Source organism: Atta colombica, unplaced genomic scaffold (assembly GCF_001594045.1).
Source record: "Atta colombica isolate Treedump-2 unplaced genomic scaffold, Acol1.0 scaffold120, whole genome shotgun sequence".
NCBI classification, from domain to species: Eukaryota; Metazoa; Arthropoda; class Insecta; order Hymenoptera; family Formicidae; genus Atta; species Atta colombica.
The window spans coordinates 518151-535849 of record NW_017259207.1 but is presented as its reverse complement, the minus strand read 5'-3'; the positions used below and the strand labels follow the sequence as shown (position 1 = coordinate 535849).

Here is a 17699-nt window from a genome sequence, read left to right as displayed (position 1 = left end):
AACTATATTATATTAAAGAATTACTATCCAACAAATAGTTACACGTAACATGTTAATTGTAATTTCTCACTGAATAATACCTATAATTGTAATATAACACAAGTGTGTTACATTTTTATAACCATAACATAATACACATGTGTTATATTATATACTCTAATAAAAATAGCAGTGTCTTATTGTGTTGGTGTTAATATTAACCAAAATGAAGTAAATTTAATATTATGAATTTTAAATCCACATCATGATAGTATTGGTATAAACGCTAGAAGTTTGAAATCCATATACTATAATGTTAATTAATATTAATCAACACAGTGAGAATTATATAGACATCATATGAGTTTTAAATCCACAATAAAAATATTAAATTCACTGATATTTTTAAAAGTACTTATTTATTTATTTTGGTTTATTTACTAAACTTTATTATTTATTACTTATTTATTGGCTGATAGACCTTCGGGTCAAAAATAGCGATTAAAATAGTCAATAGGAAAGTTATTGGCATACGGCTTAGATAAAAGAATTGCGAATCAGATAAAAGAATTTATTCTAGAGTTCAAACAATACCAGCATTCATGCGCTTCCTCATAGAATGAGGCGAAATAAAAACATGCCTTTAAGTTAAGGATGCATTCTGCGTTTTTCTGCACGTTTAATTAGACTCTCCCTATTCCGCCTATTCCGCCGTGCAGGATCACAGGGTAAAAATTCTCCGTTCGGCAGGAACGATCGGTATAAAATTGCGAGGTTACAGACCCATCTTCGGAAGTGCCAGTTATTCCGCCAAGGAAAGAAGACCAGCTGTAACCCGGGCGTAAGGGGTGGTTGACGCAGTATCTTCTTTTTTCACTACTTTACGCGAACGAGCAGCAAGTCTGCACGCTGTAAAACTTGTATGCGTACGATGGAAGTTTGACGCGTTCACGCTTGGAAGGAAAGAAATTTCATTTCAACCAATATCAAGTAATCTGCGAGAAAATTCACTAATTTACTTCGCAAAAATTCAATGAATAAATAAAGCGTTACTCTGCCGAAGGATGGTGTAAATCTCTGAAGTGAGATTGAGACGCATGGGATATCTAAGAGCAAATCACGATAACATCAAATTAAGAGACATGAATAAAATGAATTGTGATTGATAGAAAAGTGACTTTTAATAATCTTTTTGCAGCCATTTTGATGTCACTTTTTATTTATCTGTTTGGATTCATTGTTAAATTTGTTATTTTTAATCATTCCTAGTCGCCACTGCTCCTAAATATGTCATTAATTTAATTAAAACGATGGAATCAAATTTAACTCAAGAAATGTATTAAATGTGACTCAAATATAATTTATTACTTGCTAAGTGCATATGTTAATGTAAATTGTTTAATTTGTAACTAAGCGATTTAACTTCCAAATATGTAGATTCACAAAAAATAGTAGATTTTTTTTTAGATAGTTAGTTGTTCTTAATATGTTTTATATTAAAATAATATATTATATTAACCGAAAAAAATGTGCTAATTTTAAGAAATATTTTTTTAAATAGTACTAATTCTTACAACATTCACCTACTAGAAAAATAAATTAAATAAAATTTTAAAAAATGATGATTAAATGAAATTAATAGAACTTTTGTCAAAATAAATATGTGTTCACATCTAATAAATATTCAGCTATATTATTCAAACAAATATTTATTAAAATTTACTACATTTTTTCTTCAGTGTATTATTTGACATACTAAGATCCATTTCCACCAATGTAGATCAACTTTAATCTCGGTTCAACTTACTCTTTATCTTTTTCTAATCTTTAGACTAGAAAAAGATGAAGTTGAATCGAGATTAAAGTTAATCTTTATTGGTGGAAACGCATTAGAAGTTAAAAACAATGAAACATTATTAAAAATTTGATTCTTTAACATTGAATAACAAGGTAACTGCTTTGAGCACATGCGATATTATTATTTCAGCAAACCATGTACATAATTCTTGTGAAATTCGCTGATCTGTTACGCGAGAATGCAATGATAATAAATACAACGTTATTCTGTCGTTCGAAAAATGATAGTATCATAAATATCTAAAGTAAAACTTGTACCCGACGCTCGAATAGCGCGTGTTTAAGCACGCGCGGAGCTACTCAGTTCAGTAAACCATGTGTACAATCTTTGTGACATATGTGTTGTCGGAGCGCACGTATGTACCCGTAGAGATTCAGCAAAGATAGCGGAGAAAGAAGATAGCGCGCGCTTGGCCTAAGATCGCAACACGCGGTGTCGAAGAGAGTAGCGAGCGACACTTGGAAAGGCATCGGAGATGCACGTCGCGGGTGCATCGCTGTGCGGTGCAACGCGATGCGACGGGGCAGCCTCCGTGTAAAGGGAAAAGATCGCAGAGAGACGCGGAGGCGCCTGCGCCCTCGACTGTGCCGGAGTTCCTGCGTGCATTTCCAGCAGTCGGGTCTTCAACTCCGGACCGCGAGCAACGGCACGATCCGCGCCGTCGTCCGCGTCGCGACGCACCCACCCGACGGAACCACCCCTCCGGTATATGTGGGTCGTGATTGCGCCGACCTATCCCACTGCACACGTCGGAGAAGAGATCGAAGTAGGATCACGTACGAAATTTCGAGGATATTCCGGGATTCTTGCCAAAGCATGCCGGTCGTTTCATCCGCACGCCCGTAAACAGGATCTCGCAATCTCGCTTTCGTGAAGGGCGAAACTAGTATTGAAAAGCTTCGTAAAAAGTTTCGCGCGGTTGGCCTGCGAGGAAAATCGCATGAAGGATCTTATATATCGGGGAGCACTTCTGTGACTTTTTATGAGCGGAACAGATGCGTCCTGTATCCGCACGCGAATTTTTATGAGACGTGTACCGTCCTGCGGAACGAGCACCGGAATTTTTATAGGAACGGAAGGGCGGAGAGAAACGTCCGTGGTAAGATCTCGCGGAGAAGCATCGCGTTTATTTAAATCGCACACTCTTCGTCGCAGCGTTATATACAAAACGATTTTTATAAAAAATATTGGAATACTTGTAAGTCAATTGCGGTAAAAAAAATTGTGAGAAGAAGCACAGTTTCATAAAATAATTTAAATAAATGTTTTAAATAGATGTCAACAATTTTGCATAGTTCAAATACTGAATAGAAATAATTATTCAGTCACTATTCGTGTTTGAAAGAAAAATCTGTCATATTTCGGAGGTACAACTTCTCTTCTCGGATGACCAAATTTCGAAAGCAATTCCAGTAACTTGGCGGCGATTCGATACACTGTTGAAAGAAACTGTTTGAAATGTCTACCAAGAAACACAGCTGTCAGGTGCATCTGTCTCGATTCGCGTGTTCATTTTTGCGGAAAAATCTGCTGCTATCAGCGATGACTGTACATCTTGTCGATCGTTAAATTAACTTGTCACTTTTCCACGTCACGCTAAAATATGGGTCGTTCGCGCGTCTTCGAATATTAAACTTACGACGTCGATGAAGTTCCCTCGCGTCAATTAATGCCATCGAATGTGCCCTATTGTAAAAAAAGATGTTCTTGAACGGCGATTGTATTAAAAGTTCAAATCACCACGGTGACCTCCTTTCGATATGGGAAACAAAATTTTGTTTTTCTGTGCGTGAAAAAGTTTTTTCATTATAAGTTCGAATAAACACATGCTTCGATAAACAATGTAGCAGATGCTAGATAAATATATCTGTTGTGCAAATAAAATATAGAAATGTCCAAACTTTTCACGGCATTGTATATCTGCCAGTTGTATTTTTTTTATATATTAAAATTCTATAAATTAAAAACGTTGCTAAAAATTAGCATACACATAATCCAATGTGTGATTAATATAAAGAACGATTATATCAAGTTAAATTTTCGCACCGATCTCTAATTTCAAAACATGTACCGAGCAAATTATAATCATTTCAGATCTCCTTCATAAAACAAAAGAGATATACAACAGAAATCCGTCGTATTAACATAATAGAAAGGTAAGCCTTCTGTCAAAGCATAATTTTTCACTTTTCTCCTACCAGTTTCACAAGATTTCCACAAGAAATGTAAAAGCAAAAATGAGATAAAGTCTGTGCAAAATTGTTTTTGGAAAAGAAGTTTTTGAAACGAAATTTATTTACAAAAATATAAAAATTTTTATATAAATAAATTATTTATAGTGTTTTAAAGCTGCTTATATCAGCATCAGTAATATTAAATTGCTTACCAATTTAATTTATAAAGTACGTACCTATTCCAGTTTCAGGCTAAGTTGTTTCAAGATCAATAAATACTCAACGCATAATTTGCTTGAATTGGAAATTGTAAAAATTGACATAAAATATTTCTAGACACCAAGACTCACCTTAATCAAACACGACTCTCTTCATTCATTTGCAATAAAAAATTTTTACTGTTAAAATTTGATATGGATAGATATTGTCGGAATAGTTAAAGAGCACCTAGTGCACAATACGGCGTATACCGTAAACTCGGCAACTGTTGAAAAGACATGATCGCTAATGCCGTTAGCATTAATTAATCATTGGCATGTAGATAAATACCATGTATCACGGCGCTAACCGGGCGTGAGCGACCGCGCGTCTGCCGATAATTATGAACAAGCTAACTCATTAGTCGCAATCGACGTTAACGGCCTCGTTGTTGCGAACCATTCCCTTCCCTCGATTTATCTGGTCTTCTGTAAGCTGTCGAATTATCAACGCGATGAGAAGATTACGATCGTTCGATGTGACGCACAAAATGAGATTACATGTCAAAAAAGAAATCATGGCTGGAAATGATTACGCGAGAATTATCATTGTGACGTCCGATGTTACGATAACTCGAAATGTTGCGACGGTAATACCCGCGGGAATAACAGAGACGAACGGATTATAGTCATCAATTATAGCTGATGCTATGCACCAGTTTGATCGCCTTTCCGTAATCCGACGCGATGCTAACCAATCTGGTCTCTATTAATTTTGACGAGAGTAAGACATTAATGGAGGAGATAATCATATTATTACTAGAGAGAGAGAGAGAGAGAGAGAGAGAGAGAGAGAGAGACCGAAAATTCTACTCGCTTTACCCGGGACCCGGGACTCTGAGCTGGCATTAATTTCTCTCAACACATAACATCACTATTATAAAAGCTTATTAAAAATGTTAATATGGATTTTTAATATGTTCTTTTGATCCACTATCGGTTCATTCATTGGCTACGCGATGGCAAACAAATTTCAAAATCAGCTCGATCGAGTATATGTAATTTATCAAAGTGACGTTAATAGTGCATTTAAAATTTTTGCGATAATTAAAATTGAACTATCACGTGAATTTCAACTCGTACCAATTCGCCAACCTATATATATTCCTCGTCGAAGATTCCTTCAGGCGATAATTCTTCGCAAGTCGAGCTACGAGTTAGAAAAATCTACCTCTTACAGGTCAGCGGAAGTTAGAAAATATCCGGGCCGAGTAGCGATTCATTTCCTAGTGACGTCGAAGCCGTGGCTGTGGCGCCGTGAGATCCGCCCGCCGCGTTTCAAGTGCGCAATTAATCGCGGAACTTAATCGAGTGCCGAATTAATCGCGACGGATTTACGAGCCGCGTTGTGTGACAGTGACATTTGCCACGCACGATTATGAAACGCCGTCGCCGATGCAAGTGATTTAATAACAACGAAAAAGAGAAAGGACTTATTCTCTTAAAGGACGAAGAAAAAGAAAGAGAGAAAAAAAGAAAACGTGAAATCGCGAAGATATCGGAAGATGAATCGCGTATCAAAAACATGCCGGAACACTGATCCCCGACCGCGGGAATAAAAAAAGAACTAGGGAAAGGTTTTCGCGCTCGGGTAGTACGACGTCTCCGTCTCGCCGGTCTAATTAATCTTCAGGACGGTAACGAGCAGACCGCCTGTGGGATCACCGTAGCACGACACCCTCGAGAAGGTAACGATTCTGTGAAACTCTCAACTGGAGGTAGCACAAGCTGCGAATACAGCGCATACTAGACAAGACAGTGAAGAAAAACGGTGAGAAGATTCAACGTTTGAGATGCTGTCTTAATTAACAGAGCTAACTGGAATTCAATTTTCTTAAATACACCATTAGTGGATAGTTCGATCAAAGTGCGTCGAGCGCCCAAGACTGGTGCCGACATAAATTAAAGACCATCGACATCGATAACCTCGCTTAAGTGGTTTCAACCAGCGGCACTTTACACTGGTGAAGATCGCGGAAGGGGTGACATGTCTTCGATTACCGACTGGCTTTAGATCTCTCAAGCGCCGGTGAAGAAGTCGATAAGAACGCTACTCGGAGGCCTTCAATCCTTAAGAGTTGATAGAAAGACGCAAGAACGGGGAGAAACCTCTGAAAGCCTGTCTGCCTGATCAAACTATCGAAGCAAATCCCCGAGGCGATTCGATGCTTCGGAAGTCATCTTCGCCTCTGTAGAATTTGTAACGGGTGAAGTTGGAAAGCACACTAAGTACATCTTGCAAGCGATTAAGAATAGCTCTATTAAGGAGGAGCTCATCAAGTAATTGATTTCTCGATCGACCAGGTAAATGTCGGCAAAGAATCAACGTACAGACATTTGAGCAAGCAGCAGTGGTGACAAACGGCACGCTTCAACGAGGCACGTTTAAAAGATTAATTCCGAAAGTGAACGAACGAATTTCAAGCTACAGCAAGAATTGACATAAATCGATTTAAATGCATCGCAATACTCAAAAATCAGCGTCCGCATTAAAGACTATGCGGTTGACTATGCGGTGCGGAGATATTAAGTACTAAGACGAGTGACACAAAGAGGGCATTCCACTCGGAGGACAAGAAACCAGAAGACGAGAGGAATAAGAAACGCTGAACAGCTGCATCGGACGGAGTGTATGGCGATGAGACTGGAAGGTTAATCTGAAAGGTTGGATAGAACGAAAGGAGGAAGGGCCTAAAGTAGCTATCACGACAGTAGAAAAAGTGAATCTTCGAGGCCACTAAATGTGAGAAATTGAGGTGGGCTCAAGGATGTGTAAAGACGAATGTGCCGAAGATAAGAAGAACCGTTTGAAGAGGAAAGTGAGCGTTGATTCCTGAACTCTGTTATTCAAGCAAAAAAAGAGACGGAGTGTTTCCACGTGTAATGATAAAATCATGTGCATGGTTCCGGCTGCTCTTATCAGTAAAAAAAACATTGCCGAATCCTTCCCGAATCCCAGAAGAACTCCCTATTGAAATCTCACAAAATAATCTACGAGTTTGAGAAAGTTCTCCAAGAATTTTCAAGAAATTGAGATAAATCTTTATCACTGTCGTACGACGAAGGTCTTAAAACTGTCGCCATTAAGAATATGGTCATGTTAGATAATCCTTTTGTGGAAGTTAACTAGATACGCAACTCGAGACGAGTTGGATCGACGATCCTATTACATCCTGGCCATCCTGCAACCCTGTTGAAGGAAGTGCTACGGGTGAGCCGGTGGGTTAATGGTGATGGCATGAGGACATTAGTAAGGACGCGCTGCGGGTCCAGCGAGGAGGAGGATGAGGATGGTGGTGGGCGTGATGGTCCTTGGTCAGCTACTGACGAGGATCTTGCTCGCGGCCCACGCAGGAGATCGCCTCGCAGCAGCTCGCAGAATTCTAAAGGACGTGCCACTGATAGATGGGTAAGTTAAGTCTAAGTCTCGTGTAAATTAAATACTTTTTAGTAATCGCAAAATATCCAATATAAACAATTAAAGCGTAAACAAGCCAGTACAAGTTTTCGTTAAAATGTTTCACGGATTTTTTTAAATCAATTATAAAAATATCTATACATGACTACTTAGACGAGATTAAATAAATCGCAATATCCAATAAATTGACTATTAAAACAACAATAAAGCAATTAAAGCATAAAAGCCAGCATAAATTTTCATTAAAAAATGCTTCGTGAATTTTTAATTTTAAAAATATCTATATAATATATATCTATGTATTAAATATAATCTATATATCTATATATCTATATATTTAAGTAAAATTATCGATGTCCAATCATTTTTCATCATAATAAAATTGCACTGTCTTCAACAATATTTAATCTAATAGTAAAAAAAGATTGAGTTGCAGTCAGTTAAGCCCTATATAAATCGAATACTTCTCAATAAATCACAATCATATCAATATAGATCATTAAAATAATAACGAAAAAATAAATGCCGGTATAAGTTTTATTAAAATGGTCCGCAGATTTTTTAAATTAATTTTACTAAAAAGTATACAACTTCTTAAATGAAATTATCGACATCTGTGATCTATGCGATAAGATTGTTGTCTTCAACGGAATTTAATCTAAGAGCAAAAAAGGTTGAGTAGCAGTAAGCAAGTAAATTTTTTTTATGACTTGTATTATCGTTCTAATTTATCTGTAATCGCGGACTTGTGAATTCACGGTAGACTTGTGAATTGTGTATATGTTACGCCCGCAGCCATTTCCTCTCTGCAATATTTTACAAAGCAGTTACAAGCGGAAAATATATGCGTCAAACTAGCTAATATAATTTGCGTTCGCAAAGAGAATAGAGAAGAGAACCGCGTGAAAATCTGCGCAGATGTCAGAAAACTGTTTCAATTAATATTATTAATATCAGCCTTAGAACAATGCATGTTCGTTAATGATATGTACGAAAGATATCAAAAGATATCAAAAGGTTTTGTTGTAGCAAAAATCCTTGACGCCAGGTTCAAAAATGAAATAACCGGATTCCGTTCCCAAATAAAACAAAAGTTCTTGTGAAAACTTTTGCGATGCAATTCGCGAAAGCCGGTAGCAGAATGCCGCCTCGTCCGTTCTCACATATCTCGCTCCCTTTGTCACGTTGACGAGCAGCGAAAAATGCTGCGTCGAAAATTCAACGAATAACTTGAATCCCATCGTATAATCGTTAGCCGTGGCATCGCGAGACACGAATTTACAGCCGGCGAGAACAATGTCGTAACGACGTGCACGGTCGACTTTGTATGGCCGGGCGTGACTCTAATTACACCGAGAATTAAACTTCAAAGGCACGTCCATCGTGTCCGATTTGCTACGACGTGTTGCATCCGTCCGTGCTTTAACTACCGACAATTCTATTAAGCAAGCATTCTATTAGTCAATCTTATTAACCGAGCGCCATGTCACATTCATTTGTTAGTCATATATTCAGTAAAAATGTAATAGTTTTAGATATAAAAAAAACATACTTATTAAAAAAGTTGGAAAATGCATCAAAGTAACCGAGGTATGTTTGGTTTTGTAGATAATTAATTTATGTAACTTTATATTATAAGATAAAAGTGTATAATGATTGTCAATGAAATATTAATATATTGTATCATTCCTGTCTTGGCGATGTCTCATACTTATTGTTTACATAGTTATCTAATATTTTTTAATTATTATTATAATCTGCTTTTTATATTTACATAAAAATTCGTTATCGAACAAAAAGATGTTTAATCATTCTGAGACAAATTATATAAAACGATGTGTTCAAATATTATACTATCAGTAATTTCTTAATGTTTCAATAATTAATTGTCAAATTTAGAATATTTAAAGCAATGTTACATGAAAAAAAGAAAGTCACGATGAGCAATTAAAAGATATCAAATACAAATAGATATAAACTTTATTTTAAAATGTCATGACACAATTTCAACTTTTCATTGAATCTTCTTTAGTTAGATCAAAATAAATAAATCATGAAGTATAAATAAATAAAGTATTACAAATAAAAATTACATGAAAAATTGAACAATTAAAAATAAGAAAATGGAAAAAACAAAAAAATTACAAGAGCTATGTTCAAGCAAATGCACGTAATAATAGAATAATCTAATAAATTAATCAAATGTATCAAATAAATATTTGAAACTATAGAGCGATCTCATTTAATATTCTGTAGACTATGCTAAAAGAAGAGAACATAAGAGATACTTGAAATGCAATGGAAATTAAAAATAACCTGACAATGCCACATAAACAGGATTTGCTAGTCTAGGGGTCAATACCCGGAATCACTTCCTTATTCGAACAACAAAAAACCAATTGAATCGTACTCAATCCGAGAAAGAGAGTTGCGTATTTTCGCTGAGATAATGAGAAAGTTTTGCGAGCGCGGAAAAGAAAAGACGTTAATGGAGAGGAGCGAATAAAAAAAGAAATTCAAGAGAATGGGGCGGAAGTTGCACCGGCAGGAGGATAAAGTTTGCTGAGAGAGAGGGAGGGAGGGAGGGAGGAAGGGAGAAGGTGGACCATGGATGTTGGTCCTCGGATTTCTCGGGTTACCCCGGAGGATAGATACGAATTTCCGGTGTTCCTGCTAGCTACAAATTCGTATGTATCCCTTCCATTTTCTCTATAGTATGTTCGCACGCGCGTATCTGTGTAAGTATTTATATACACTCGCCCTAAGAGTATATGTCAATATATCTAATATTAACATATTTTGCTATTTTATATAAGAATAATTACGTTATATTACTGTTAAATTCGTAATGTCAAATTTGAGTTATTTTATCATTTCTATAAGTTGCTCTACACTGATCCTACTTAGGATGCATTCCATTTTGCGCTTACAGCAATTATAATTAGTTTATAATTATACATAACCGAAATTCTGATTGACACAATATTTCTGATAAAATCTACTTGAATTCTTATTTTTACCTATAAATAATTATATTAATCAGAATTCTAGTTATCTCAATTAGAATTCTAATAAACTTAACCAGAAAATTCTGATTCGTCTATTTTTTCCATAAGAATTACTATTTAACCCAATCATTTTTCTCAGTGTACATACATTCTAAAGTCTAAAGAATAACGGTGTAAACGTAACACCACGCAATGTCTATATAATTCTCACTGTGTTGTAGTTAAATTAACATCAATGTAGTGGATTTAACACCATGGGTTTTAAATCCTACATACCCATGATGTTAAATTCGTAATGATGGTGTTAATATAAAAACATCTGAGGTTTTAAATCTATATCATATTGATGTTAATTTAACACCAACATAGTAAGACATTGATCATGGGTGTTAAATCCACACTAGGAATGTTAAAATCACACCGATTTTTACACACATTTTTTTAGAGTGTACGTTAATATAGACGTTGTTTACGTTGAACTGGCCACAGAAATAGATACACATAGAAATTAAAAATGACAAAATGTTATTTAATTCAAGAGATTAAATTACCATTGCTTCTTTGATCTAACACTGTGCAGTCTCAAATCTACGTATCATCATATGACATTGTCTCTAATTTAAATATCGGCATTCGCATTTAGAAAAAAATATGAAAACTATATTATAGCAATATGTATTGCATCGAAAACTAGCCTAAATAAATTTTAGTATTGTAATAATCACTCTTTATTGCTGTAAAACGTTGCGAAAATCCGAATTCTGATTTTACTCATTGGCTGCCGATTCTACCAGCAAACTCTCAAAGAAACTCTCTAAAGTAGCTGATAAAAGACATCATGGAAGAGGCGCACCAGCGATTTCCCGATGTCGATGGGTCGAAGGTAGCTCGTTACCGATAACGAGTGAAAGCCTCGTTGGGCGCATTGTGCAGAGCCGAATAATAGTCCGTCTCTCTTGCACCAACTCCGAAAAAAGAAGTGCCTCGTGTGGCCTGCGGGCCACGTGTCGTTTGGTAAAACCCGGGGAAATCGTATCACCGAAATTTTCAAGCGAGAGATGCCGAGCTTGCATCTCGTGCAAATAAACGGCCGCCGATGCGATAGGCAAATTTCGGTCGATTGTACTTAAACTGCGCGATTATCTTCAATCCGATTAAACGGGTTAACGTTTAAAAATTCCCTGCAAATGCGAGCGCGGAATGCGGGATGCGGGATACGGGATGCAACAACTGTAGCGTGCCGCACGAGGACTGCAAGGCAAGTCGGTTTTGCCTCTCCATCCTCATTCTACATTACAAATTCGCGTCGGTTTCCGTGGAGAGCTTAAACTCTCAAGTGCTTGATGTATATTTTATGCACTCTCGACATGTGAGTCATAATATTCGAATAATTCCTATAAGAGATCGTCGAAGAGGAAATGATTCTCTCTTTCGTTCGTCTTGAAATCTTATTAAGGATGTATGTGTCACATTTCAAAGCATTACCATGAATATAAAAATTTCACAGATTCTATTATTATATCTGAATGTGTAAAATTTGAACACAGTTCTCATGATTTTTTAAATTATTTAATTTTCTTGTTTTCCTTAATTCTTATGTAAAATCGCATTTTGTAATATTTACTTGCAAATTTAATAAGATCGTAAAATTAAAAATTAAAACAAATTTTTATCTACACTAATAAAATTCTAATAAACATTCATACAAAAGTTTATACTTGGAGCCACTTATTTAAAAATTATTTACCTAAAACTGCAAGAAAATATAGTCATTTCGCTGCATAAAGCTATTAAAAGCAAGATTATTTCTTTTATTTTTTGTAATTGGTTTCAGGATGTATTCACGATAAAATATTTTTGGCTGATATTAATTGATATTGACTTTTTAGCTGATTTTTTGGCTGATGCTTTTAGCTATTATTATACAACCAAAACATCCTTAATACTTGAAATTTTTGTTTGTCCGACGTGATTAAGGTTTATTCATAATCCGAAACGTAATAACAGAAAATATAAAAAATACAAAAAAAGAACTCGGTTAAAAATTACAACAATGGCACTGCAGGTTTTATCTCCAAGAACTAGAAACACGATTTTTAATCCTGTCGGGACCGTCAAATATATTCGGCCTGTAATTGAAACAGCTTAATGTGGCGTCATCGTATAATTAAAACCGGCGACGAGTTTCCCGCATTGGACTCTCGCGACTGGAGATCTTGGAAATACCGTCGCCATAAACCTGATAACCACGATGGACCAACGGGCGTAATTACCTCGTTATATCGCCGCTGTTTATAGTTTTCATCACCGCGCGGAAATATTTAATTACCCACCTTCGTGGTAATTATTCCCTAGCTCGGACTGAATCGTGCCGGTGAAATTACGAGTTAAAAGATGGAAGATATGGTTGAACGAAGACTCCCAACGTCGCCGTTATATGCCAAAAGATTATCGCTAACGCGAAAAAGAGTCTCGATGCTAGTAGCATCTCAATTGTTCAGCTCGACTAAAAACATTCTCGAGGCTCCTTCGGGAGTGTCGCGACAATGTTCCGAGTGGTACTAATTATTTATAATTAGATTTTCTGTGTTCTCCCTTTGCTGCGACAGGCAGCATTCGCACGATGAACAATATCGCGTTTTCCCATGTACGCGGAAAATTTTGTGCCGAAATGATCTATTTAATGAAAATGTTGCCCATCTTTGCCGAGCAATGCGCTCGTAAAAGTAGAACGCGCGTTTGTACTATAATTAGACGCGTACGCTCGCAGTAGCAGAATTGGGGTAATGTCGTTGAAATAATGAAAACGCGAGCTGTTTCCACTGGTCTATAACCGCCAAGGAAAATCCCGTGATATCAAGCGAAATGTTTCTGTAAATTTGTCTATTTTATTTGTATATTTTCTGTAAATAAGTTTTTTTACTTAACAGAATGAGAGATACGATGAATAAATTAAAAGAAGAAACATCAAGACATTAAAAGAGTTTTTTCAAACAATATTTTCAGTAAAACATGGCATTTCCTCGGACGTCAAATTATTATCTGAAATTTTCCCGCATGCGCTGAAGCTAAAGTATTCTTCGCTAACAGGGCTTTGCATTACTTTACGGTGTTATTTTTATTGACACGCGAGTTTCTGATTGAACGCTTCCAAAAAATGTCCTCAAAACATATTATCTTTTTATACAGTATGGAAAATTATCAAACTCACAAAAAGATCTGGAATATTGTGCACATATTTTGTTACGGAAAAAACAGTTTTGCTAAAATATTTAATGTTTACAGAAGTGTAACTCTATAAAAAGTGATCTCGCAGTTATAGCGAAAATTATCTAAGTACGAAAAATAGCTAAAATAAATAAATTTCTAGCAAGTACTGCGATATTGGATATGTATTGCATCTAATCATATAAATGACAAAGATAGAATTTAGATTTGTGCTATAAATTCTATGCGTACAACACATAATTTTCTATCAAATACAAAAAACAGCTATAATTCTAGCTAAAGCAGCAAAATATTTTTTTGCATACAGAGAGGATTACTTTGACGGATAATAATTAATTAAATAGTATTTATTTTCTCATTCGCCGAATTTTATTGTCATATCTGCGTAGATCTGAAAATAACTTCATTTAAATCATCAAAATAATTTTATAGAACGCTTAAATTGATTGCTAACAACTTCAAATTTTTGCAGCACTGTCATTAACATTTAAGTCCCAGTTCCACAACTCATAATTAACTCTTAACTGTGAAACTAGGCCTTAAGAGTTCTCTACATAATTATTTTAATAATCCAACAAAATTATTTTAGATTTGTTTGCAGCCAAATTTTTAGATACTTCAAAAAATCTGTGCTTCCGTTGAAAACGCTCAATATATATAGGATCGTAATTTTCCTTCCGGAGTCAATTGATTACGATCTCAATCTATCGTTAAAAATTTGAAAAGCAGCTGAATCGCAATATCTGATTATATGTAATTGTACTAAAACAATCTGTGATCAGGTTCTTTAGATTCTTAGATTTAGAAAATCCAAAATTCATCACTATATAAATTTATTAACACTGTAATATTTTATATTTAGTTTCCATCCTCCCTTGATCTGACTATTTTATACAGCTTTTGTACACAAAATAAAAATCAGAAGAGCCGCGGGACATTTCCAATTTACTTCGAATCTCTTCCGCCATCCGATTGCAGGCGATTTCATCGAATGCAATCGAGCCATCGAGCCTGTTCCACTTTCGTGAATGTGGACTGGAGTGGGAAATAAGGATGTTTTCTTTTTTGATCTTCTATACTTGCATCCAGATAAGAAAAGAATCGAAAATAAGAACCACGGAATGAGGGATTAAGAGTTAACGATGTATCCCTCGAAAGAGATGAAAAATTTGAGAAGATATATATTTTTTCTCTTATATTGTCTTTGCTATAGGCTTTTTTGCTTTAATATTAGAGTTCAAAATTACAAATTTAAAATTAATATAAAAACTTTTAATAAGAAGAATAATTCCAATCATAAAATTATTATAGAGATAAATTTGTATTTTTTTATATCGTAAAAAATGCTAAATTTTCTAAGTCGGTATTATTGGTACCTATTATTCATTATAAATTCTTTTTGTGTTTTTTCTGTGATAAAATGTTAATCTTTGGAGGATGGGAGTTTAATTTAAAAATCTTACACCCTGTTAAATAAAATTTGTTATAATTCATTATTCCTTGCCTAAAAATATGACTATTATTTCAGCGCCAATAAAGTATCTTTCTTATTCTCCTTCTTCTTCTCTCAAAAAATTAATACGAAAATATGATAAATTTTATTTTGGAATAAGCTTTATAAGTTGAAACTAATGAGCAGTAGTCTCATAAAAGACATAAAGTTCGCAGGTTCGTTAATCTAAAATTTCTACGACAACATTCTCAAACGACCTCGCTAATTTTTTGCCTCCTTTGGTTATAATTGATTTTATTAACGAGCCGCGAAGTCATCGGACTTATGGAATAGAGTCCTTTCGTTGGGAAGCCGTTCGTTAACAGTGCACGAATGAGCAAGAGAGCGAACGCGGATGGAAAAGAGGCTCAACTCAGTCCCTGTCCGATAACGATCGAAGTTCCCTTTTCTCTCGTATCCTCGTTTTAAATCCGCTATTGTACCAAGTAATTCAAGGGAAGAAGAATGGAGACGAATTATTGGCACCGTCCACTGAATTCATTTGTAAGGAACGGGGGAATTGTGTAGAATCGGTCACCGTGAGATCACATTATAACGCAGCGGGATGGTCTCGCATTCGCTATGGGATTTGTGCTCGATTGATAGTCGGCCATCCCCGGCCGGCGTGGTCGTAAAAGTCATTCTCGTAGAAGCAGCGTATTCAATTCCTCGCTACATTGATAACAAAAGCGATACAATGGCGGGACTGTCACCGCGGACTCAATCAAATAATTGATCAAAAAAAAATTAGAGGCAGGGGAGATTATATCATCGATGGAGTCCTTCTGTATGCAGTGTCGAATAGAAAAAAAAAATACGCATTAATCAAAATCAGTCGACATGATAATTAATTAAGTTTCTTCCGAGAGATGTTTCCAAGCCGCAAATTTCGCACGGGACAGAAGACAGATGGTGGCGCTCATACCAAGGGCACCTCGAAATTCGGACAAAAACACGCTAGGTACTAATCCGGGATCTCATTCAGCCGGGATACCGAGTAGTAGACGGATTAACGGAGTAATTTGCAGCACATAGGAAATGCCGAGAGAATAAACGATAAACTATCCGAGAGATGGATAGAGAGAGAGAGAGAGAGAGAGAGAGAGAAAGGTGAAAATATGGAGTGTAGACAAGAAGCAAATTAATCCAACACATGTTAATATACACAAAAACTGAAAAAGTCAAAGAAGTTAATTTTTGCGAACCCAATTCTATTGTGTAGTTAAGACAAATCGACAAATGGAAAATTAAATCAAAGTAGATATACAGAGTTATTTAAATATAATATGAAGAATCTTCGATGATTATTTTTTATATACTAAAGAGGACCAATACTAAGGGTGAAACATCCATAATTCAATTTTTATTATATGTGATTTCATTACACATAAATAACTTGTGTCGACTCTTTTTAGTATTATATATTTATTTTCTTCTGTGATTTTAATTAAGATGATTGCTGAAGATTTCATAGATTTTTTTATTGCAGATAGTACTTCTAACATACGACAATTGTACACAGAAAAATACATACTGTAAGTAATAATTATAATATGTTTCAAACATTTCAAAAATTCATATATTCATAAAAATCTATTATAAATTCATCAAAAGCAAAATTCAAAATATATTCTGAATCACACATAGTAAATTTAATACTTCTATCAAGATTATTAAATTAAAACAAACCCGATTTGTTTATTATATAAAGTCGCTTCTTCAATCAATTTTATAATATTCTTCAAACAAAATAAATTCTTGTTTTAAGTACATAATAATAAGTTTTTAAAATTTGTTAAATTTTTTTTTTAATAAATAAATGCATTTTAAAATTATTGTCAAGAAAATATTCTTCGTTAAAAATTACAAAAGAAAGACAGTAAATTGAATAAACACTTTTCTTAGCAATAGAATGATATTTTTCTGTGTATAATCATACCAGTATATAGCAAAACTCTTAAAGTTTTGTTTCGAATCTCTCGCCATTCAATTATGTAAAGCCTTGTGTCCACGATAGAAATTACTTCGAGATCTCAAACAGAGAAAAAAATTGATCAATCGCCCAATTGAGAAAAGTGAACTGGAATATCAAGATAGAATAAAAAGCGTGAAACGAATGTGAATAATCAGATTGTTAAATGTAATTTATTATTTATTTCTCCGTCCGAGATTTCGGAACAATTTCTAGCATCGTGGATATAAGGCTTAACTGAATGAGATTTGAAAACTTTAAGTTTCTCTATCCAACAAAAATCTCGATCGTTTTAAATAACTTCATACAAAGA

At 35.1% G+C, this 17699-nt stretch overlaps 1 protein-coding gene and 1 long non-coding RNA gene across 2 annotated transcripts in view; both read left to right on the top strand.

Moving 5' to 3' along the window:
* Positions 1-2452: 2452 nt before the first annotated feature.
* On the top strand, positions 2453-5715 carry LOC108694581. Its single transcript, XR_001932090.1, has 2 exons — positions 2453-2936; positions 5449-5715. It is a non-coding gene; the product is annotated as an uncharacterized LOC108694581 (long non-coding RNA).
* A 1837-nt stretch (positions 5716-7552) lies between these two features.
* LOC108694579 (dipeptidase 1) overlaps positions 7553-17699 on the top strand; it is a 108228-nt gene continuing 98081 nt past the window's right edge. Inside the window, exon 1 of the mRNA XM_018204152.1 lies at positions 7553-7677. Within this exon, the coding sequence (XP_018059641.1) occupies positions 7553-7677 (125 nt within the window). The remainder of the gene's footprint in view (positions 7678-17699) is intronic.